Raw genomic sequence first — 24,814 nt, forward strand, 5'->3', positions numbered from 1 at the left:
TTTTAAATAGTTTACATTTTTTGCATGCAAATTTTTTTATCAACCAGCGCTCGTCGTAGTAAACTTTCTTTCGTTTCCAAGGGAACGCCTCTTGATTACAACGCATGCGCGACAAATCTTCACCCTTTTCCGCGAACATCAAAACGCTTGTGCTTCCCCGTGTGGATGTTTTCTCAGCTGACATTTGTTCGTCAAATGAGGGCTTGTCAGGTGTTCATACCCGCTGTGGTCGCTCTCGGATTAATTGTCTCTCCTGTGTTTTGCCAAAATGTGAACTCAAGTGAAATTGGGACTCAGTTAAACGGCTCTGCCGCTGATTTCGGGGCATACAAAAAGCAGTTTCACCGCACGTATGAAGTAAGCAGCGAGGAATTTAGTCGCCGTCATCTCAGTTTTCAGGTATGTAAAGTGAGGGAGGCGTAGAAGAATTCTCAAGTGCCACACTTAGCAAGTGTGAAGTGCTCAGACAGAAAACTGAAAACAAACTGGGGGAGTACTTCTTGTTAGACCACGCCCACTCACGTAGAAGAAGGAAATACCGAAAATAATTTTGGAAATTTTGGTGGATGTTACATTAAATATAGATATAAATATAAAAAGCATACAAATACTGGCATAAACTGAGATTAAGTGAAAATTGTACTACAACATTGGAACAATAGTTAACACTGGTGTTCCGAGTAACATGAGGGAGGTGAACATAAAGTTGCAGCTTAATAGCTGAAGTCGTATGAAATAAAAGCAGCTGTGCGATCAAGAACATTTAATTTAGTCTTTCACTCTTACCTGCTTCCTTATTTCCCAACTGGTCGCCACAGTTTTATGCTGTGTATATTGATATAAGATAAGATAAGAGATAAGATAGAACTTTATTAATCCCTCGGGTGGGTTCCTCTGGGAAATTCGACTTCCAAAAAAAGCACAGCAACGACCGAAGTTACAGTTACAGAATTGTTATATACACACACACACACACACACACACACACACACACACACACACACACACACACACACATATAAATACAGAGACAAATATAAATAAAATATACAAAGGGGATAAATAGAATAAATAGGAATAAAAAATAAAAATACAAGTGAATTGCACATTTCAAGTATTGAGTCTATTGCACTGTTGACTATTTACAAAAAGTATTGCACAAGGTATTGTACAGTGAGGTGAAGAGGCACTACAGCTTAGTTGTTCCCCCCTCCTTTGTCCTCCTGTTTCCCCTCCCTCTCCCCTCCAGAGAGGAGTTAAACAGTTTGATGGCGTGTGGGACAAAGGAGTTTTTAAGTCTGTTAGTTCTTGTCTTGGGGAGAAGCAACCTGTCACTGAACAGACTCTTCTGATTGTTTATGGCCGTGTGCAGAGGATGCCCAGCATTGTCCATAATGTCCAGCAGTTTCTTTAATGTCCTTTTCTCTGCCACTGTCACCAGAGTGTCCAGCTTCATGCCGACCACAGAGCTAGCCCTCCTGATCAGTTTCTCCAGCCTGGATGAGTCCTTCTTTGCTGTGCTGCTCCCCCAGCACACCACAGCATAGAAAAGTACTCCAGCAACCACCGACTGGTAAAACATCCTCAGGAGCTTCCTGCAGATGTTAAAAGACCTCAGCCTCCTGAGGAAGTACAGTCGGCTTTGGGCTTTTTTATACAGGTGCTCTGTGTTGCATGACCAGTCCAGTTTATTGTCCACCCACAGCCCGAGGTACTTGTACTTGTTGACCACCTCCACCTCCTCCCCCTCTATCTGAACCGGCAGTGGACCTTCTCTGGACCTCCCGAAGTCCACAACCAGTTCCTTAGTCTTTGAGGTGTTGAGTTGCAGGTGGTTTGTGTGACTCCATGCGACAAAGTTCCTCACCAGACTTCTGTACTCCTCTTCCTGATCATCCCAGATACACCCCATGATGGCTGTGTCATCTGCAAACTTCTGAATATGGCATAATTCAGAGTTGTAGCAGAAGTCAGAGGTGTACAGGGTGAAGAGAAGAGGGGACAGCACAGTTCCCTGTGGTGCTCCTGTGCTGCTGACCACTGTGTCAGACGTGATGTCCTTCAGCCTGACGTACTGTGGTCTGTCGGTGAGGTAGTCAGAGATCCAAGCCACCAGGCAGGGGTCCACCTCCATCCTGTTCAGTTTTTCCTGAAGCATACAGGGCCGGATGGTATTAATGGATGGTATCTTTTATAAGCTGCTTAATATGTTTTAACATCTGTCAGCATAACATGCTTAGAGTTTTTTTTGGCTTTTATATTAACAATTGTGTGTTTTCTTAGTCAGAGTTGGATAAGAAAAGTTTTGAGAGGTTTCAAATACATAAATGTAGATTATTTTAATTTCCCTTTCTATCAAAAGTATTGAATATCTACATGAACAACTTATTTTAAAGACCAGAGTTTACTGTTATGTTTTTCTTTCCTTTCCCCCCCTCTCATTTAATATCATTGTACCGTTTCATTTGTGTAATTGCAGAGAGCTACAATACGGCACACCTATCTGAACTCATTTTCCACAGAAACACAGTCTGCCAAGTATGGTATCAACCAATTCTCTGACCTTTCACAGGAGGAATTCAGAGGTAGGTTGATATTTTGACATAGAGGTATGTTTAGTGAATCCTTTGGACATTTTATTAATTTATATTTCTGTCCTGCCTTTTGTTAAACTAGGCTGAGTCTGCAGAATCATAGTTTACACTTGTGTTTGTATAAAAAAAGAATGACTTTGAACTGTATCTTTTATCCACAGATCTGTACCTGGGAGCAGTCTATGAGAGAGCTCCTCTCTTCTCTGGACTGAGTGTAAAGGAGCTCCCAGACAAATTTGACTGGAGGGACAAGGCAGCCGTGGCACCAGTCCAGGACCAGCAAGCAGTAAGTTTTACACATGATACTGTAGGTATACTGTACATGTGGGAGGTTAGCTGGAGATGCTTTAGATGCAGAGACATAATTGGACATATAAAGTCATGCCTTTTCATTATTTATGAATAAAGCAATCAATCAACAAACAGGTACAGAATACCAAATACTACACAGGCTTTGATAATGAATGCAAGTCTTCACCAGTAACACAGTCAAAATTATGATGTAGACACTTGTCAGGTGATTCTTTGCTTTTCACTTTTAAGTAGGTGAAAATTTATGATGCCCTGTGCAAGAGACTTCAGTGCTTCAGTTTTAAGGGTGAATATACATTTAACACTTTTTAAACATTTTTTATTGTAATTTATTATTTTTCTCCCCACCAAAGTGAAAAAAGATGTGAAAATTGTAAAATAAAAGCAATTTTAAGTGGTTTTAGTTGATCATAAGCACCTTGAGGCAACTGTTGTTGTGATTTGATGCTATATAAATAAAATCGAATTGAATTGAATTTAAAAGCATCTAATTGAAAATAACACAGAGAAGACAAAACGCATCAAATGTTGACATGAGAATGTGTGGCTGGTATTGTAAGTGTAAGAATAACATTTCTTAACAGAAAAAGAATGTAGGGATTTCATCATATACATCTATGTGAGGGACAACTGAGATTTTGTACTGAAGATCATTGCATGGGCTCAGAGAGGACTCTGAAAATCGTTGTCACTGAACCCAGTGTATCCCTTCATCAACAGATTCAAGTTAAAAATTATTTTTCATCTATAGAGAAAGCGTATGTAAACAAGACCCAGAAACTCTTTTGCCTTCTCTCGGCACCAAACTCTTTCCCGTGTTCTGGACAATCAAAACTTGAAACTCTTTTTAGTAATCTCGAATGCCTAATCATCCAAGCTGAAATGTGGTAGCTTTGAAATATAGAATATTTAAGAATTTATGCAGACATTTTTTTTCATTTAAAAAAAAGTCTAACATTCTTGTTGTCACATGTCTCAAAGTGAGAATTAAGGTGAGTGGAAAGAGACTTTTTTTCCCAGATGAGTACATTGGGAACGCTCTTCAAATATGAAGCATTTAATATGAAGTACCAGAGAGGAAAAGGCATATTTGACTCAAAGGCGACCTCGGTAATGGTAGTGGAAGAGCAAAGGAGCAATGACAAGCTAAACCTCTGGAGCTGTTGCTCAGGGAGCAGAATGGACCTGGGGGTACAGAAGGGAGAGGGTTAGTGAGACGGAGTTGTTGCTTGTCCCTGCTGAAGATACACTTTTTGCTCTTTTTGTCCTTTATCTCTTTACTCAGTCAATTTGCCATAGGGGATGATGATATTGCTGTAAAACTGTTGTCCTAAGGGAGAGACATAACCGGTTCAGCTGAACGCCATCATGATCATATATTTTACTTTGCTCTATTCAGGTAAAGTTTCGCACTCCAGGGAGATGCACTAAATGACCACTCTCACCTACCACTCTCCTCTGCTGCGGTTTTACCGGTCAGATTTTTTTTTCTCTAGCTCTGCCTGTGGACCTGCTGAGTTTTTATAGTACATAGATGGTGAGACAGAATATAAACTGCTGTAGGATGCACACAGACCCGATATATCAAACCACTCACATCTTGTTAATGCTTCTTGATCCATTTTTTTTTTACCTTTCTTGATTCCATGTTTGTGTCTTGAGAACATTTGATCACTTTAAAAGCAGATAGCCCTAATATTGTGTATACTCAGCACATACTTATGTTGAGACCAGGCAATATTGACTGATTTTGCTTTCAGCATTGATTTTAAGCCGTGAAACCATATTGAGCAGCAAAAATTGGATTTTAACAGAGAGCTCAGTTTTTCATTACATCTATGGGAATACATTTATGCCAAGTAAGTGAACTGAGCATGCAATATTAGGATGCCGTTTGGAGAATAATATTTGCTTGTGCAAATATTAAGCAAAAAAACAAAACACACAGAAGAATCCCTCACATGATGAACTAGTGTATGTACCAGCAAAAAAAGCAATACTGGTTTCAGGAAAGCATTTTTTAATCTATATCAGATATGAAATATGAGAAATTATTTTGCAGTCTGAATACAATAAATAAGCCATAGACATAAAACCTTAAATTAAGACCTTTAACTGAAGCAGATATTCACATTTTTCTGAAGCGTGTGCATACCTGTGGTTTTTCTGTCAGCAGATGGCAGCAGAAAACAATCGGTCACAGTCACATTATCACGTACCGCGAAGAGCATTTAGAAACTGAAGATACTTGATTAAACCGTCTAAAATCTTGTGTCAGTCTTATAACACTGGCAGAGGGCTTTTTAGATGATTATTATAGTAGGATTATATAGACAGATATGCATAGGTAGTTCATTTCCAGAAATAAATAAGAAATAGCTCCTTAGGATGGTACAGTGTGAATAGATTCTAGGTCAGGAGCTGGATCTAAATAATGCTTGCGAGATTTTTTCTTTTCTCTTTTGTCTCATTTCTGTAATTTTACCTTCACAGTGTGGGAGCTGTTGGGCTTTTAGTGTGGTTGGTGCCATACAGTCTGTCCATGCCATAGGAGGCTCACAGCTGGAGCAGCTCAGTGTGCAGCAGGTTGTTGACTGCTCCTACCAAAACGCAGGCTGTAATGGAGGCTCCACAACTCGGGCTCTGAACTGGTTAAAACAGGTATGCTGATAGTCACACAACGTTAACAGATTTTTAGGTCTTATAAAAGATGCTTCCAGAATCTTAGCTTATAATACCTGAAATGACCAAGGTTGCAATTAACATTTCTGTATCACTAAGGCCACAGGAGAAATTGAAAATATGGTACTGTCTAAAAGTCCGAGGCCACCTCTCATTTTTCTGTTCTTTGCTTTCAAGGTGCCAAACTTTCTAATATTTTGTAAGTGTCTTGAACAGTATCTCAACAATACTTTGTTCCTGTTTCCTGTTTAGTTGAATATATGAAAAATGCCAATGATAAGTTTTACAGGCATACAATATATTTTTGCACCAAGGTGATTTCTAAAGAAAATTTAGCCAAAAACCAAAAAAGTGAGTAAACTGGACATATGGAGTACAAAAGAAGAAATGACAGTCCTTAAAAAATCTATCTACAGCAAATGAACATTATCTGAAAGTCATGTCCTTAAAAAATGGGTAAAAATCGAGCAAAAAGCTGACAGAGGACCTGAGAGATGCACCTGCACTTCAGATGATCCTTCTGCTGTTCACTGAAGCCTCATGGGAAATGTTCTCAGTGGATAGGTGGCTGTCAAGAAGCCATTTTTAAGAAAGGAAGAGAGTGAGATGGTGAGAAAAGACTGAAGTATGTCAGCTTAAACAAGAACTGGACTGAAAATCTGTGGCAACAGGTGGAGTGATGAATTCAGATGTGACATATTTGGTTTGGAGGAAGTGAGGAGAGGTACCACAGTGATTAGTAAAACATGGTGGAGGCTCTGTCGTGGTTTGGGGCTGCATTTCAGCCACTGGTGTTGGGGATCTTGTCAAAACACTATCAGTCAATGGGCTGGCCTCCAGAGAGCCTCTGTCAAGGGGTCACCTTGACAGAGCATATATATACTATATTCCCATATATCTTTGCATGTTTCAGTAAATTGCTGCACCTGCTTCCCAATTTTCCTAGCAAAATTTAAGGAAATGAGTGGGTGGCTTAAAACCTTTGCACATCACTGTAGAATCACACGATTTAAAACTTTAGCATCTATAAAATCTGTGTAACATTGTTTAGACATACACATTAAGAAAAATGAAATAAAACAGAAATGCTGTGTACTAATGTTCATTATTTGCTTTGCAGACCAGAATGAAGTTGGTGAGTCAGTCTGAGTATCCCTATAAGGCCAAAACAGATATCTGCCATTTTTTCTCCCAGTCACATGGCGGTGTTGCCGTAAAGAACTTTACAACACATGACTTCAGGTGAGACTTTATTTTTTTATCAAGTTTTCTACAAGGAATAAAATATTAACTTCATAAATTTAAGGAGAATAACATGCAACTTTAATGTGGGTTTCATAAAGTACCAAGGACGGAGAAATGGGCGTGGGATTGGTTCTGTGCAATCACAGTGTTTACTCTGTCAACACAGACATCGATAACTCACTAGCACAGAGGTTCTTAACTCCGGGTCAGTTCTTTTGGCCCAAAGGTGAATCTGATTGTTTTTACTTAAAATTGAACAGAACAGGGACTTTGCTTCGTGCATATGTAATGCCTTCTGTTGTTATTGTTATTTTGCCTTCTCAGTATAATACTTTCATAGCTAGGCTCTGAACCCACTGTTAGAGCAGATTTAACTGAGCATCCAAGTAACCTAAGATGATGTTTATTGTTTATTATTATTTATTTATGTGCAATCTTTTAAACAATAGTATACATTTTAATTGTTTAATTGTTGAAACTGTTGTTTTCGTGATGTTTTTCTGCCAAACATGAATGAATTTGTTAAAAACATGGAGGGCTGCCATGTTTCTTCTAATATTTTTATTACAGTGTCAGTATGCAACCATGACCTTGAATGGTACAAACCTCATTTATCATAGACTCCATATACTGGAAAAGAGTCTTGGTAGTGATAATTTACTGTGCTAAAACACAGCAAATTATCACAACCACGACTAGTAAGAAACAGGAGTACTGTCTGCCTGGCAATAATTCTGCAAGTAGTAGCAACTCTCTTGGTGCAAAGTAAAAGAACTACAAATCACTTGTCAGGGAAATGGGGGGACAAGTGAGCTGAGATCTGCAGTACCATCAACTGGCCTTCAATACCATGGAGGCAGAGTGCCTCATCAACCTGTGCTTTGTAGGATACAGCTATGGGAAGCTGGAGAAAGGAGAGTTAAACTTGAGAATAGATTTGTACTGCTGCTGCAGGACCCTGGATCTCTGTGAGATGGCCTAGATAACCTCTTATCTTCACACAGCAGTTTAAGGACTTAAAGTAGTAATGGAAGTAAAAGACTACAGGGAGAAATAGCAACTAGACCTCAGACTCTGAATGTGGTTGATTTTGCTTCTTTAACTCAAGAGCGATTCAAAAATATACTGCTTTTCTAAACTCAGTAATCGGGTTGGACACCCAGCTATGAAAAATGTACACATGGACCAAATCCATTTTGGAAACAAATAAAACAATCAGCATTTTTGTAATGGGATTTTACCAACATGTTGTTCATTCTACTTTAATATGGAGGCATTTATCAGAGAAGTTCATAAACTCAACTGATTATTTCAACTACATGCACACTCCATGAAGTGCTTTAAAAAACAAACAACAACAAACATCTTTTTCACATTCATCTTTTTTAGTGGAGTTGAAATTTGTGTTAACGAGTCAAAAGTAAAACAGTCAGCCACCCCAGCTGCTACCTGACAAAAGTTAAATACATGATGAATGCCATAGCCAGGAGATTCTCACTCTGTATACTGACTACCAAGGTTTGGAATTCACAAAGGTTTGCAGAAACTCAGTGATACTTCATTTCTATATCATAAATATTTCTTGTTTTCACCAAAGCCTGTCAGACAGCCTCGGGCCTCTCAGTCGCTGCTGCCAGAATTGTAACAAGAGGTTAGAATTTAAGGTGATATTCTTAAATCGGACACTTTCAAGTTCTGTTGCTGGTTTATAAATCACTTAGAATCAAACTAGGTTAGGCTGCCTTCTGCTAGTGTGCTGCATACAGATGGAAACAACTTCCTTCCTGATGATATATCATGCACGCCAATCTAGCCACTTTCAGATTTAACCCAAAAACTCACTTGTTCTCCCTTGTTTGTGATGGATTGGTTTCTGTGTTTTATAGTTGTTGTTTTCAGGTCAGCTTCTAATGGCATAACTGCAATGTAGATTTATTCATAGCGGACTGTTATGTTCATATTTTATTTTCTTTGGATACATTTTATTTCCTTTTGCATACTTACCTGTCATTCCGTGCTCTTATATTTATAGTTTATTGTGGCTCACTGTTTTTGAATGACAGTTTTGATGCTTCCCTTTGTCCGTGTAAAGCAGTTTAACTTCCCTCTGTTTGAAGTGTGCCATGTAAATAAAGCCACTTTGCCTTCCTAAACAGAACTTGAAAGTGAAGCGCTGATATTGAGATTTATTGCATATCAACACAATGTTACTTAAATTCCTCATGTTCTCTCATCCACAATTCACTGATCCAGTCTAAACATTTTCCTTAGACCTGTTTGTGTCTTCTGAGGGGTCTCAACGTTAGGTCACGGAGTTTATCAAGCTGCTGGAATTGGATGTTTCTGCAGGGTGGAGACTTGGGGAGGTCACAGAGACGGCTAATCTCATGGTTAAACCAGATTTTTACTGCTGCAAAACACCATAAAGTTTTAACACAACCTCACCATAAACCCAAATGACTTTATTCTGACTTTCTTCGGTATAGATTTGGCACAAACAGGGGCTTCGAGCACCATATGTAGTAAGGCTGGCAGAGTACAGCGTGACATAACCCCAGCGGGAATCATCTTGTGGAAGGACAGAGAGTGTAACTGAAGAGGCCAGTTTTTGAGCAACAAACTGACAGGAGAAAATGCACCACATTTAGTAAAAATCAAACAAAACTGATGTACTGATAATTGAAGTTGATTAGTTAAATATTCTTGTACAACATTTAACTGCCTGACTTTACATTAGAGTAGTAACGTAATTATAAGAACACGTTGTGCTGTGTTTTTTTTTTTTTTTTTTTTTTCCCAGTGGTCAAGAGAAGGCAATGATGGGTCAGCTAGTACAATATGGCCCTTTGGTTGCTATTGTGGATGCTGTAAGCTGGCAAGATTACCTGGGAGGCATCATCCAATACCACTGCTCCAGCCAATGGTCCACCCATGCTATTCTGATTGTCGGCTATGACACTACCGGTAAATACTACCACATGTCACATTTAAGTGAGACAAAGTATTTTGAATAGTTTAAAAAATATGACTTTATAATTTATTTGAGCTAACACAATTTTCGATTTTTAGAGGTTTGTAATCCACTGTGAAAGTAGTTTAAACCTGCATTTGATCAGAGTTTTTAGCTTATTTCGAATCCTTAAAAATACATTTTTTCTTTCAAGAGAAATATGAGCCAGCAGGAGGAAAAAGTTTTACATGTCAGATCTGAAGACTAAATAAAATTAAAATGTTTTAATTTCTCAAGGTCCTAAGAACCAAAGTTCCTTATTTCATCTCAACTCTTTTACAACTCCTGCTTGTCTAGTTGCAAGTAATTTACGAGATTAAAGCAGAGTATGAGTTTTCTTTTTAAAATTGCCTTATTTACAGTGTATCATTAAGTATTTTGCTATTTCACCTTGTACCCTAATGCCCTGTTCTCTTAGCATACAGTGATCAAAGGTTAGCTGAAATTGTAATCATTAACAATTTGTGTACTCATGTTGACGTGATGTACCAGATGTTCTGTTTAGTTCGATGTTTATCTACTTCTTTTGGGATCCAGAAAGTGGACACTTATGAATATTAGAGGCTAAACACTAGTTTGGTTACAGCTGTGTGGTAGCAGCTATCTCATACTTGATTTATGGGCATAGTTTAGACAAAAATACTTTACATTTATTAACATCAATTATTTCAAACACTTCTGTTTTCTAGGTATTACGCAAGCATTGGAGTGATTATGCAACAGTCTAATGTGGGTGCAGCACACATACTAAACACAAGTAGATCTTCTTTACCTAGTAAATAATTCAGTCTTAAATGCATGTTGTCTTTCAGGGGACATTCCGTACTGGATTGTGCAGAACTCCTGGGGAACAAGATGGGGAAATGAGGGCTATGTTTATATAAAAATAGGTGGTAACGTTTGTGGTGAGTTTGACCTTTGATCTTGACATTTTATGTTTATATGATCTTTCAGCTTAAGATGGGTGCACTGAAGTGTCCAGAATCTCCTTGGGGAATAACAGTATTTCTCTATTTTCTTTTTCTTTTTGCAGGCATTGCAGATTCAGTGGCAGCTGTTTTTCTTTGACGTGTGTGTGTGTGTGTGTGTGTGTGTGTGTGTGTGTGTGTGTGCGCGTGTGTGTGTGTGTGTGTGTGTGTGTGTGTGTGTGTGTGTACCAGTGCCAAAATTCAAATCATTCATCTGTTTGCTTTCGAGTACCACTTTAAAATAAAATAAAATACTTTTATAAAATACTTTATTAATAAAGTACCAAATAAAATACTTCATACTGTTGGCAAGTGTTGAATTTTAATAGAACAATAAAACACATCACTGCAAAAATACAATAACATGAATTGTTCCATCATATAAAACACATCTTATTAAATACATACAGATATATGTCATAGGTTATGAGTCATACATTTGGCTATAAAGATATTTCATTAATGAGTGCATAAATACATGACAAAATTAATTTAAAACTTTACAAAAACAACAACAACATTATGTACAATTTTATGGTTCATATTTATTCTGTGCAAATGGTTTTGTTTTAGACGTTGATGTGTTTGGTTCATTGGTTCATCATTTGCTGTACACCTTTATGCACTCAAGACACATCTGAGTAGTCTGAAATGGCTCCCTCCATGACACCATCACTGTGCTGAGATGAAAGATGATCCATTTTTGTAAAAACTCATCATCGCCACCAGCGTTGTCCTTGCACTCACAGTTTGATCACTGCTCTCACTGATCTGTTTGCTTTCAGGTCAATCTCAGCCAATTTACATAAATTTATTGAGGAAACATCTGAGCACCTCTTATCAAGGAGCCATCTGCAGTACTTTGTGGCTCACTGTCAAGATTAAAGTAAAATAGTCTTAATTTGGCTGTTTAAATATTTGATTTATTATCTGTCAGACATTGCATCATAAGCCTGCAGCATAATTTATCTTGATTTTCTCTTGTTTGCTAAGCATTAATATGTACAAACGTAGTTATTTTGTTACGTTTACTGTTTTTGTGCATTTATGTGTGATGTAAGGACATCACGCCTTCAAATCAACCCGTCTGCGTTATTCTTCACGCCAACATCCAGTTCACCTAATGTCAAATTAAAATACCACATGACCTCGAATTTCATCTCACCTAGATTTGAAATCCTTCTTAATAATATATAGTGTTTGATAAAACTGGCCATATGTTGAATTGCCTCCATTCATGAAAACACATACACTTCATATTTCAGTGTATGAGTTCTTTAAAGGTACACTGACAAGATGCCATGCATTGTTTCTCATGAACATCAACAAAATGTATTTCTTTGACCTGATTTTCACCTCTCATTGAACTAAATAATCCGCTGCTGGGAGATCTGTTTAAGTGAAAAAGCCTGGACAGACGAGTGAGATGCACTCTAATCCGAGTCGTCACTGCTGCAGTAGGAGCTGTCGCAGCACTCAGCCGTGTACAAAAAAGTGTGAATGTTGGGATTCAGCTTGGGTACCCAGTGGCGAGGCACCAGGAATGTTGCCAGGTTGAAAAGGTCCACAAAAACTTTGTATCGGTCACTAATTAAAAAGATCAAATATAGAATGATTTATTTAGTATGTGCTGAATTTCGTCTTCTGAGAAGCAAAAAATAAACTGCGGTTCACATTTTATTTTACTCTTGTGTTGTTTCTTTGAACTTTAAATATATTGTCACTGTGCATTACAGAAGGAGCTGCTACATGACAATTAATTAAGATAAGCAGAGTAGCACTGTGCTGTCTTTATCTAAATTAACTCTGAAGTGTTTCGGATACTTGCTGTGTGAAAATAAATGTCTAATCATAACATTATTTTACATCATACAATACCTGACAGTTGATCTAAGATAGTGGTAGCCAGACGACCCCCCTGTGCCAGCTTTGCTGCCAATCATCCGGTGAACCATGCACACATGATTGTCTACAAAAAAGTAGGGGAGAAAACATCCAGGAATAGCCATTGTTATTTTGTCCATTGGCGATAGGTTGTATTGATCAGCGGGCATGGAGGATGTTATAAGGTTCTTCTGCCTCTTGGGTTCAAATCTAACTTTAAAGTTTAGTAACTTTGTAGGCTTCTTTGTTAGTCCAGTTCTGCCCTTGGACAAAAACAACACACTGTAGAAAACAAATATACTTTCCTTTCCCCTCAAACTTTCTTACTCTGTTTACACGTAGCAAGCAATGGTGATGCCTCGGTACTTACATCTCCATTTCGTCATGAGGGTGTCGATATCCATGAGGGATGTGAGCAGCTGGAAGGGAACCTGGAACCTTGGCTCCTCCCTTAAAGGTAAAAAAAAGAAGAAGATTTTATGTTTCACAGATTATAATGTAAAAAACAACAACTATTTTCTCTACATATCAGCTATAACATGAGCACAACTATCACCTGTTCACTACCACCAGTAAGTTACCGTATTAAATTTTGCATCTGTTATCACCTTCCACTAACTTCAGTTACCTCTGTTGACTTTTGCATAGACTCAGTAAATCTCAAGTGACAATGTGTCCTTACCGCAACCATTTGAAAGAAAAAAAAAGCTGGTTACCACACCTTTTAATAAAGCTTACATTTTCAGGCAGGTTTCACAAAGGGGCCTGTGATATGGAAAATTTATGTGGGAAGAACAAATGAGTACCCTTGCCTCAGGGACTAGCACTGAGGCGTTCTTGTGCAAGACTTTCCACTGAAGCTGTTTGCAGCCTCCAGGTGTTAACAACTTAAAACTATGAATAGGAAGCAAATATAACATACAGTGTCACCACTAGACCATTAAAGGTGAGGAAACCTTCTAAAACAAACTAAACATACCTGTAGAAGTATATCATCAGAGCACCTTGCAGAGCCTTGTAAGAGAGTCTCCTCTCACCTTGTTAACGAAAGGGAAATTTTTTATTTTCAAGGTAACAAGAAATGTTGGTGTTTACATCCTTTTGTAAACTAGAGTTTCAATTTTAAAGTCCACACCTTGCACAAGATAAGCTTCACTTTGTGTTAAATAGAGGCTGTAAATAAACATGATAAAGCCTCGGTGATTATGGCATCTGATTAAACACTTACCCTTGCTGACAAGGTGATCGTGGCGCTTTTCGTCAAACAGAGATGTGAAAAGCTCCCTCTGTTTGACCATCTCTGCCATCAGTTCCTCTTTCTCTTCAGAATCAGGCATTTTCTTTAAAAGAAAATATGGGAGGAAAAAAACAGCCGTCTCTGTCAGTCATCGGTGTACTCCAGGGACAGCAAAAAAAGAAAAAGAAAAAAAGTTTGTTCTGAAAGCTGGAGCCATCTCTTACCTCAATTTTCTCCTTCTCCTGATTTAACCCATCAAGTATATTGATTTCCAGCCTTTGCCAGAAATTGAAGCCATCCACCTCCAATCCAGGAGTTCTCTCCAGCCACTCCTGAAAGAACAGCCCAGGGTTTATACTCACATGTATGCTCTAGCACAGGGGTGAGCAATTAATTTCGCCAAAGGGTCACATGAGAAATTGGGACTGTCGTAGAGGGCTACACCATGGAGCTTATAGAGAGACAAAATTAATATTGAGCAGAAATGGGTTCAGTTTATTGGTTTGGCCCTTTACAAAAGTCCCAGTTTGTCATGTGGCACCTTGGCAAAATTAATTGCCCACCAGTCCTCCAACAGGACAAAGAACAACAAATTCATGTGTTTTCATTACTTACTAACTAAATCAAAAATGGTAGCCCTTCCACATGTATGTGGCTGTAAAACATACCTCAACTAACTTTAAAAGTGTTGGTTCCTGCTCAGTGGAGAGCAGCATCTCACTGTCATGACCTTTAAAGTTGTCCCTGTAATGGCGTCTGTTGTATGGAACCCTCAGGTTGTCTGGAACTCCAATTTTGTTCTCCAAGAGCCGAAACTGGAGGCTTTGGAAGCCAGAGGCCGGAGACAGGTATTCCCTGTATACACAAATAAGCATGCATGTACACAGTTAAGCCAGAGTGCAACGTTGTGGAGGAGTGCATGTTATATTGCTTTTTGGAGAGGAGTTTACCTAAAGTCAAAAAAGTCCAAGGCTGTCATTGTTTCCAAAACTGCAAACTGGTCAACCAACAGTCTGAAGATCATCACAACCCTGTGGATGCGAGTGTTGACTTTGAGCATGTTACGTTCGTCTCGGACCTTCAGAGGAAGAGCAAATGTTAGGGGAATTATTGCTGATCATATTTAAGCTTGCAGGTCAGGAAACAGTCTAATTAAATAACTAGTTCTTTTTGTATTTCCAACAATATTTTTTACAAGTATAACATATAATGTATATTTCTACCTAAGCAAGATATTAAATTACAACTGCTGTTCTGCTATTAGTCTGTAAATACCTGATCACAAACTTTAGTATGACTAGTGAATGTAATTTTTTAAACAGAGGCACTGAGTGATTGTGACGGTGTTCTCCACTGATGGTTTTCTTTAAAATGCATTTTAAATCCTTCATCTTATTGACTTCATTTTTCTTATTAGCACTCAATCTTTAACATTTGCAGTGTGCATCTAAAAATAGTAGCAGCAGTGCAAGATACATTTCATTTTTCTCTGTTTTAATTATGAATTTACAATTGCAGAAATATAACTTACATGACCGCTGATGAAGATCTCTCGCACAGAGTCCAGTTCAAACAAAATCTGTTTGAACCAAAGTTCATAGGCTAAAATAATAATAAAAAAAAGATCTTTAAGCGTCATAAATATATATAAGTATTTTATTTTGAGGTAAGGACAAAGGTCAGTAAGCAGTCAAGGCTTTTACATTTTTCTATTCACTGGTGGAGAAAGAGAGAAATGAAGGAAAAAAAGGTTGAACTATTTCTATTAGTGTGCAGCGGCTTCTCACACTAAGTGGATGCAACCAAAAACCTCCATATCCTTCACTATAGGGGTGAAAGAGTCTCCCTTTAATTTAAAATTGATTTTCATTTTTCACCTGTCTCTAACTGTCTGTAAACAAGGTGAATGATTTACAATCAAATCAACATTTAAGTAAAGTTCATGACTGGATTCAATTTTGCTTTCTTGAGAAAATGAGAAAAAAATAATTTCAAACAAAATGAAGCTCAACTTACCTTGATGGGTGACAATGAAGAGGTGCTCATCATGGATCTTATCGGCTTTTAGTTCACTTTGCAGAACCTGAGCTGTGAGTATTTTGTCGAGCTGAGGGTTGGAAAGAGAGAAATCAATTGATATAAAAACTTTGATTGAACAACAAATGCAAATTTCAGTACAAATATAGATTTGTACCTGCAGGTAGTCTCCATAGATAATTCCTCCTCTACTGGCCTTGTTGACCCCTGCCTGGGAGTCATCCTCATCTTCTTCAGTTTTGGGAGGTTTATTTTTGAATAACCTGGAGTACAAAGAGAACACCTCTGGTTACTTGTTTTCCCATCAACAAGATTAGAAATGTAGGTAACATTTTTCTATTTAATGTATGTGAAAAAAGGGGATAAAAATCCAAGAGTGTAAGTGTGATTAAAAATATGAACGCACAAATGCTTCTTCTCAAAGTACGGACATCCACTCATGACTTATTCAAATCGGTGGCAGCAAAGATGTATCCTTGTTCATTGACTAATATTTACTAAAAGAGATTTCAACACAATCCGAGTTTTTAAAGACTTATCTTGTCCAATCAGTCACAAGTATACAGTTACCATCCGGCCCGCCTCTATTTTTCCCTTGGAGCTGCTGTTTATCTTTACTCAGGACTGACGTCTGGACTTTGTTTGACCTGCTAAAAGAAGGGTCACGCAGACCAAAAATAGTAAAATATGGGCATATTATTTTTCTGCATTTACGAAGCTATCAGGAATATCAAATGACCTCCACATTATAAGGTTTTGAATTTGCAATGCATTGCTTGAGGGTTTTGATTTAGACGTGGCTGTCTTAGTCACTGGGCTTCAGTGTTTACACTCAGGGATACTCTGTTTATACTCTATGAAAAAACTGAACTTATAAAGATAAGATAGACAACACCTGTCCTTGCTGCGAAGACAAATATGGGCTTCATCTGTTTTTGCTTCTGAAATGTTACGGGGACTCTGTAGATGCAGCCCAAAGAAGGAAGAGAAATACTGCTTTTAGTATTTGGTGGTTTTAGCTGTAACAGGTTTAGCCACTGATTAAAAACATAGGAGTGATTTTGCTTTAATTTAAAAATGGAAATCTCATTTCAACAAGGTCCTTAAAACAATTTCTCTATCTTAGAAATATTAAAGTTACAGTTCCCCCCCCCCCCCCCCCAGCTTTTAGCACTGGTTCATACAGTTCATTTTTATTGGATTATTTGAACCCAGCAAAAAAAAAGAAAAACAGGTAGTTCAGAAGTTGCTTTACCCAACTGCTTAAAACACACTCACAATGCTGCATCACAGACAGAGAATGTAAAGTGTATATATATAGTCTCCGTTGTATTTTTTTTTTTTTTTGTATCATAAGATTGTTTTTTCTTGTTGTGAAATAATTTGTTTACTATGGTGTTATAGCAAGTGTTTTTATATTAGATTTTTCAGGACCTTCTGTATTAGTGTGGAAGTCACGAGAAATCCCTGATGACCGTTTGTATGTCATTGAACTCAGCTGTAAACATTTGCAGTTTGGTTAATATTCGATTTATGTTGGTGGAGATTGGAAATGCGTGGTTTTAAAGTTACTGAGTGCACATGATGTTTCCTTATAGTACTCCTTTAAGTACTTTTCTAAGTATTTCTTCTTATAAATGAGGTTCAGCAATATACATACCTTGAAGAGACGGAGTGTTTTTGTCCACTGCTTGTTGGAAGCTGAAAATGTCATTCATGTCACACTGTAATAGCTGCCATGCACATGGGAAATATTTGTTGTTCTCACAATCCACATGGTCTGTGTAAAAATAGTTCTGTTGCTCCCCACTACCCGAGCCACATCACAACACACACACAGTGCTTTTGAACAACAGTGAACTCCGTTTCATCCGCGTGAAACTAAGAATCCACAGTCCACTCTCTCTAAATCGTCCCTGAGATCATTAGCTCTCTCTGTTTTTTTTTTTTTCCAACACTCTTACCAAGTAGTCCCATCAGCGTGCGCAACAGTTCTCAGAAGATCAGAGGAATGATAACAAGCAGCTATTTCTGAATTGGGACATGGTACAAGCCTAGCATTATAAGGCTTCACGCTGAGCAAGAAGAGCAGCAAGAACCCCAAAAATCCTTTGTTCTTGTTCTCATTTAGTTGGGATGAATGGGATGCTGGTGGAGAAACGGCTACAGTGGATGAGATGTTTGTGAAGACACGAGACCTATTACGGTACATTTGCAAGTCTCACAAATACGACATGTATTATGACATGCCTTACTGAGTCAGACTGAGACTGAGTTACTAATTAAAAAAGGCAGGGATAAATCATTTTCTTGTTCTCACTGCCATGTGAAATGAAAGTTAACCATCTCTATCCACCCCCTCTCTTCTCCCTGTCCTTTAACAGGTATAAAGTCCTGGAATAAATCAATGTCATCTTTGTCTTCAGCTCGGCCTTCATATATAAATCACTGGACTCTTTATCCTCACAGTTAAACACAATCAGTGCATTTATAATTTAAATGTAGCAACAAATGTATTACAAAATGTAGCAAACAGATTAAGTAATAACTGTTCTTTTTGCTGTAGGCATCCTCTAAGTGGGAACTCCAGCAACACTTGAGGGAAGATGAACAACTTTAATTATAGACCAACGCGTTTCGGCTTGTGGCCTTCATCAGGGTCCCTGATGAAGGCCACAAGCCGAAACGGGAATTCTTTTATCCTTTCCATGCACCTTGGAAGCAGGTGAAGTTGTGCCAGAAAATTCTTTTTGCTGCGGCATCCTCTAAGTGGCAAACATCATAAAGAAAATATTTATACACTCTAATATTTTACCTTCTGTTTCTGTTGTTAGTTCAAACATTTTCCTTTAGAAAAATTGCACCTGTTTGATCCTTTTTTAAGTTGCTACTATTTAAGTTTAGTCAAATTTCCTGCATTTGGAAATCCTGCCAAAAATACTTTTACACATCAATCTGATTTTATCTCTACAGGTCCTGTTGATTTTTCATCAAACGGAAGCTCGACGAGTTGTCAGCTCAAAGTGAGTAAAAACAATAATGAGACTGCATTTGCTTGTGTGCTTGTTTGTTGGCAGAAGGGAAAAAACAGATCTTTTATGAGTCACGGACTACATGTTTAAATTTAACTTCCCCCTGGACATTTAAGAATTAAAATGTGCGTTGTCTCCGTCTGTTGATTATTAATGTGCTCATAATTATCTAATAAGCTCGGTTGATGAACATGATTGCACATATTTAACATCGCATCGACGTTCGCCGCTTTGTTACTGTAAATTCACCTTCGCTTTAAATTACTGCAGCTGTCTTTAGTCTCAGCTTTTTGTCAGATGATTTTATATGAATCTGAGGAGAGGAGATTTTTGTCAAAGCTTGCTTCAATTCCCTACATCTCTAGACTTGAATCAGAATTTATACTTGCAGATATTTCTTCAGTACTGTAACAGCTATTTTGATATAAAGTCCCCGAGCCACTTGAAAGTCAAAATCAACCACCTAAATAAATCAAGCCCGTTGACGTCAAACTGAAGTGTCATATGATCTTTGGTTTCATCTTCAGGTATCCAAGAGGGGGACATGTAGAGTGTGAAATAATTTCATGTTTGATGGTGTGATCTCATACCGCTACCTCCATCTGAAAAAAAGAATTATGAAACATGCTTGATTTTTTTCCTCTGTTGCTCTGATGTGGTTATTGCACAATGCTTTTGGTTCTTTGATGTTCTTGCAAAGTTCTGCCATCTCTTTTATGTAAGCCTTTGAAGTAGAGCTAGTTGCACTGCATAGTGATATGCTGCACTGTTGCTCTGGCAGTGTGGTCACAGTGTGATACTGCAGCAGTACTGGCGTTCATTTTAATATTACTAGTTTAACTATTCCATTTGATGTCTCTTTAAATTAACCTGGAGTCTTTTCCCTCCCAACATCTGGCTTAGTAATCACTAGAATTTCACCAAATTATTTGAAGTTGGATCTCAAAGAAACAATATTTCTGACCCTTATGAAGGAACAGTAATAATTGCTGTTATAACAAGTGTGCTGCGATAAAGCAGGTCAGCCGGATGACTTTCTGAACTATGTGCTTTGTACCACTAGGGAGCATCAGAGGGCTTTTAAGAGAATGAAAGATTTGAATACTTCATATTTGGCATAGTCAAGTTTGCATTAGAATTCCGCTTTTTTTTTTTTTCCAGCAGGGGTTTGAAATGCTTTGTATGGATATATCAAAACAAATGGGGATTCGTATAAGTTCACTATAATTTCAACGTGAAGAACAACAGACGATGGCTCACAGGGGAACTTTAATAAAACATTTCATTAAAAGTTGGCAGTGAATGGGTGTGATATACCCAAAGGGATTCTGATGAAAACTTTGAAGGCATGTATTTCAGATTTTGTGCTGAGAAACATTAAAAGAGATGCACCTTTGTTGGGCTGTGTGTCATAAAATATTTTAAATGGAGAAACAAAACCCCCAACAACATATAAAGAAACTGGGGGAAGCAGAGAAGCTGAGAGGAGGACAAAAACAACAGTGTAAAACAACTTTTGAGCAAAGAATATTCGGCTCCCATTTGGTTTGAAATGCTGTTTGAAGTTTACCACGAAAAAGAAATCACTTTCATATGAAAGGGTTATTTTCAGACTTATACATTCCAACATCCAAACTCTTCTGCGCTTTGATGAAAAACACCGGAAAAGGTGATCACAGCCTAAATGTAATTTTGAGAAAATAAGCTTTTTATGTTCACACGCAAATTTATCCTTTGTGATAATGACGCTGACTGACTAGACTTTTAGTCAACTGTCTATACTTCAGCTTAATTAAACTTCAAATTTCTTCATCAATTTACATACTTCAGAATGCCTTCGAGCAGCTGACTTCAAAGTAATGCTTCATTTGTCTTCTAGGGCTTTGTAGCTCAGAAGATTTATTTTAAATCATTAATCTAATTTGAGAATTTGATGGGGTTTTGGCACTGCTTTTATTTTATTTTGGAATACTAGTGCTTTATATATGTTGCCATTTGGGAATGCTTCTGAAGATCAATCAAAATCAGCATCCGATTAGTAGTAGTCTGATTATGTGTTGCAGTTTCATTTTCACCTATATCTGCACAGTGATTCTTGTAGATTCACATGTTTTTTGACATTTTTAATAATTAGAACTAAAACACTGTCGGACAAAAAAAGTCAATAACAAACTCGCCTTGATAAAGCTTGGCCCTAACACTGCTAATGAACACCCTTAATATCAAAAAAGTCTCACTTCAGAAATCTAAAAAACAACACACCCGAAAGAACCCCAATATCATTTTAATTAGTGCATTTAACATTCAAAAAAATGATACCTACCGAGAACATGGATGTGATCTATATTTGTATCCACTGTTGTTGTTTATGTGAGATGGGTTCATGAAATATTTGTGTTGATGAATTATTCATTGGACAGGAAAGCCAAGTCAAAAGGCATTATGCCCAATAAACATTAAATTTAGTGGAAGTAATAGTTGACTGCAAGTTATAGATACATCACCACTTCTAAATACTTGTCACCACATGCACAGGTTTCTGTTACTTACTTAAACAGAGCATTGTGAAGAAGCCCCAAATTAGCGATATTTGAAAGAATGACAAAAATAAATAAATAATTAAATAAATATATATCTATATATCTATATATATAGATATATATATATCATTTTTTTCTGTGAATCAATGTCTCACATAAAACTAAAAGAACGAAAATAAAAATCAGCTGGACTTTATTTATGTATAAACACAACATAAATTACTGTTAAGATGACTAGTACAGACATTTATTCAGTTTCTTAAAAAAATGCCATAAAACTCTTGCATAATTTACAAAACGTGGTGTCCCTGTGCTATCCAAGACAAAGCTGTGCTTTGTCCCACCGGGCAAAGTTCTTCATACCTTTGCTGTCCTTTTGTTGTTGTTTTTTTTTTCTTTTTGTTGTTTTTTTTCTCACAATGAATATCAGGTACCGCATTTAAACACGTTTCTTTTTTTTCTGTTTAAAATTATCTCAACAAGAATAAGACATTTTGATGTTTACAGTGCTAAATCTGGTATACATAGTGGTTGTTTGGTGAGAATATTTCTATAATCAGAAGTCTCTGATTTCAAAACAGAACAAAACAAATACTCAAGGACACTGCTTGCTCTGGGACTGCACCCACGAGCCTGGTACTTCTAGAGAAGTGCAGATATGCATAATGTAAACATTTCCTCTGCTCTTACAATAATTTGTTGACCCAACTTTCCTTGATGAAAACAACAAAAAAACCAAAAAACCCAAACACCTAAATTAGCTCACTGATTCCTTAAAGACACCACTATTCCTCTGTTTCAGAGTCCAGAAGGCTTGTGCTACAGAGGAACTGACCTGTAACTGCCATGTTAAGGCGTAGCGTAGTTGAACATTTACTCTGTAGTGTCCAGGTCACAATGCACAGCATTGTTTTTAACTACTTCTGTTTCTCTCCTCTTTTGTTTTTCTTTTTTCTTTGTTCCTTTTTTTTTCTATTTTTATACAAAAACACAATAACACTCAGGGCACTCACCAGCAACTATTAATTAAAGTTGCTTTTCATTTCTGTCGACTGGAGAGTCTCCACCAAAACAAAGTCTCTTTGGCAGAAAGTACACCTGGTATTGTTACCTCTTCCCAATTTCACTTTGCCGGAGAAAGTGGATGTTATTAGTGCTGTCTGCTAGTTCTGGGTACTGCTCGATGGAAAGCACATAGTACCCATCATATCCCAAAACTTTGCCACTACTCAGAAGCTGCCTCTTCTCCCCTTCTGTCCAGGGGCGAACCCCTTCCTCACCGTCCCTCACTCGCTGCTGCTCTTTGGCCCATGCGCCTGCCAGGGCACGCTGACGTGCAAGCTCGATAACTCGCGCTTTCTCCTCATCCACTGTGGATCCGTAGCGGATATGAAAAGCCAGAGCTCCAGCACGAATCTCCACATCAGCAAATCGCCGAGTTCGACTGTCCATGACTGTGGTGGACTGGGAAACAGTCACATTGACACCATTCTCAAGAGTCTTGTGTCCACTAGTGAGGTGTAACGCAGCAAGGTCAGCATCTGGAAGGCCTGGCTTGACAAAGTAGTGGGTGTCTCGCCCTTCTATGGTAAAGTGGAGGTCTTCTAGATAGAAAGCATTGTTGAGGATTGATGCAACCTTGATACAGTCCTCACTGGCCACGTTGAGTGTGTGAGTGTGGACACTGCCCTTGTAGATGGCAAACATAACAGCCCTTCCGATGGGAGACATTGCAGCTGAGAACCACAGCCAAGACTTTTCACCTCTCCGACCTCTATTGAGATGGACCTCTGGCAGCCGCTCGAATGACAAGAGAGAGTGTGCTTGTCTGGTTACTTCCTGCTGGACCCCAGAGATAGACTGTAGGAAAAGTGCAGTGAAACGTTAATGCCTGAACATGGCAGAACCTGACTCTCCAGGCCATTTAGAACCAGCTACTGCTCTGCTTCAGAGAGTTTTTCATCCCCATCCAAGATAATGGTGTTTTCAAGCTGTGTTCTCAAGCCAAAAGTAGATAAATCCCCCATGACAATTTTACTGCAACACTTTTTTGTGTTAAGGCCTTAGACCAAAGGAGCCAAGCATCAAAAAGTAGTTTTAACAGTAGCGACACCAGAATATTATTTAGAAAATTAGACAGCTTTAAAATATGTTCAGCTCGTAACTAAACTCAGACAGCGCAAAGAAAACTTTTCCTTATTTTCTGTTTATTATTATGCAAATATGGCCCAATTAAAACAGATCTTCTATGAAAAGCAATGCAGTCCAATTAGGAAATGGCAGCTTCAAAATACAGAGGTAAAAGGAAAACAATGGGAGGGGAAAAAAACTAACACCTTTTTTGTAATCTGGTCATCTGTAGAAGCAAAGGTTTTGTCTCAGTCGCTCTTCAGTTTATTTTGGGTTCAGTTTTGTCTGAGAGACATTAATTTTACCCACCGGCAGATCATCCCACAGCTGACTCTTCCTCAGTTCATACGATGGCATGCTCAAGTCAAACTTTGGGACTGGAAAACCAGGAATGGTGTTGTGAAGATGGAAACCAAAAGTTACTAGCCAGGTGTTAACATCTGAAAAAAGGAAATGAATTGAGGTTAAAATCTAAAGTTCTAACTATAGTTAAAGATTTGAAAATGAACTAGCTGCAAGAGTATGGCTGGTATAGTTTAAATGTGCTGACACAGTGACAGTGCGTGTGTGTTTCATGATGCCAAAATGTGGTCCTGGGGAAAAATATTCTAGAGGATATTTGTAACTCCCTGTGAGACTTATCATCAGCTGCGCCTTGAGGCAACTGTTGTGATTTGGCACTGTATAAATAAAATTGAATTGAAAATCGAATTGAATTGAATCTGGTTAAGAAATGTGATATTTTCCACAATTAATATGGTGAGATAGCATATTGGTGTCATGGCTGCTGTGATTCCATCTCAGACTGATCTTTAGCGAGAGCGAATTTCTTGAGTACTCACTTTAGTACATGTTTAACGCTAATTTGATGCTTTTGAAAACTGCATATTGAATAAATTAATAGCTTATATGAATATACATGCAATATTCAGATGTTAATAAAGCTAAATTGGATCATCAGATCAATGACAATCATCACAGCTGTTTAGCAGATTATGGATTAGATTTAAAATTAACTGGCAATTCAATGTTTTCAGGAAAAGCTGCTAAGTATTTGCTTTTTCTTGCTGCTTCTTGATAAACAGAAAAAAATGCTTGGCAGAAAAATCAATCATGAAAATAATAGCAATTGTTGCAATAGCA

The 24,814-nt window shown here is 37.9% G+C and overlaps 3 protein-coding genes across 10 annotated transcripts in view; 1 reads left to right on the plus strand and 2 right to left on the minus strand.

Moving 5' to 3' along the window:
- The first annotated feature begins 89 nt into the window (after positions 1-89).
- Positions 90-10,911, plus strand: ctso (cathepsin O). The gene is given in 9 exon segments (XM_026182519.1): positions 90-170; positions 172-399; positions 2,480-2,585; positions 2,756-2,880; positions 5,400-5,567; positions 6,709-6,830; positions 9,634-9,797; positions 10,656-10,748; positions 10,877-10,911. Coding segments are annotated over 9 exon segments (1,107 nt in total). The 5' UTR covers positions 90-104.
- A 200-nt stretch (positions 10,912-11,111) lies between these two features.
- Positions 11,112-16,478, minus strand: tdo2a (tryptophan 2,3-dioxygenase a). The gene is made up of 12 exons (XM_026182559.1): positions 16,376-16,478; positions 16,127-16,232; positions 15,949-16,039; positions 15,464-15,534; positions 14,883-15,010; positions 14,601-14,787; positions 14,157-14,264; positions 13,924-14,035; positions 13,675-13,732; positions 13,066-13,145; positions 12,690-12,780; positions 11,112-12,398 (listed from the first exon to the last, which is right to left on the minus strand). The coding sequence occupies exons 1-12, from the start codon at positions 16,408-16,410 to the stop codon at positions 12,245-12,247; spliced, it is 1,221 nt and encodes a 406-aa protein (XP_026038344.1). The 5' UTR covers positions 16,411-16,478; the 3' UTR covers positions 11,112-12,244.
- Positions 16,479-21,717: 5,239 nt separating this feature from the next.
- LOC113030834 (teneurin-3) overlaps positions 21,718-24,814 on the minus strand; it is a 132,539-nt gene continuing 129,442 nt past the window's right edge. For all 8 annotated transcript variants that reach the window (XM_026182580.1, XM_026182588.1, XM_026182631.1 and 5 more), the window contains 2 exons: positions 23,981-24,111; positions 21,718-23,401 (listed from right to left, as the gene is read on the minus strand). In XM_026182580.1, coding sequence (XP_026038365.1) covers positions 22,649-23,401; positions 23,981-24,111 — 884 coding nt within the window. In that variant the 3' untranslated portion in view covers positions 21,718-22,648. The remainder of the gene's footprint in view (positions 23,402-23,980; positions 24,112-24,814) is intronic.

This window comes from Astatotilapia calliptera, chromosome 2, assembly GCF_900246225.1.
Source record: "Astatotilapia calliptera chromosome 2, fAstCal1.2, whole genome shotgun sequence".
Classification (NCBI taxonomy): Eukaryota; Metazoa; Chordata; class Actinopteri; order Cichliformes; family Cichlidae; genus Astatotilapia; species Astatotilapia calliptera.

Excerpts from the sequence above, each read along its gene's own strand:
- tdo2a (XM_026182559.1), bottom strand. The coding sequence starts at position 16,410 with ATGAGTGGATGTCCGTACTTTGAGAAGAAGCATTT. Across the intron at positions 16,233-16,375 it reads TACTTTGAGAAGAAGCATTT|GTTATTCAAAAATAAACCTC; the intron begins GTGCGTTCATAT and ends TTTGTACTCCAG. Across the intron at positions 15,011-15,463 it reads AGATCTTCATCAGCGGTCAT|GTCCGAGACGAACGTAACAT; the intron begins GTAAGTTATATT and ends CTTCCTCTGAAG.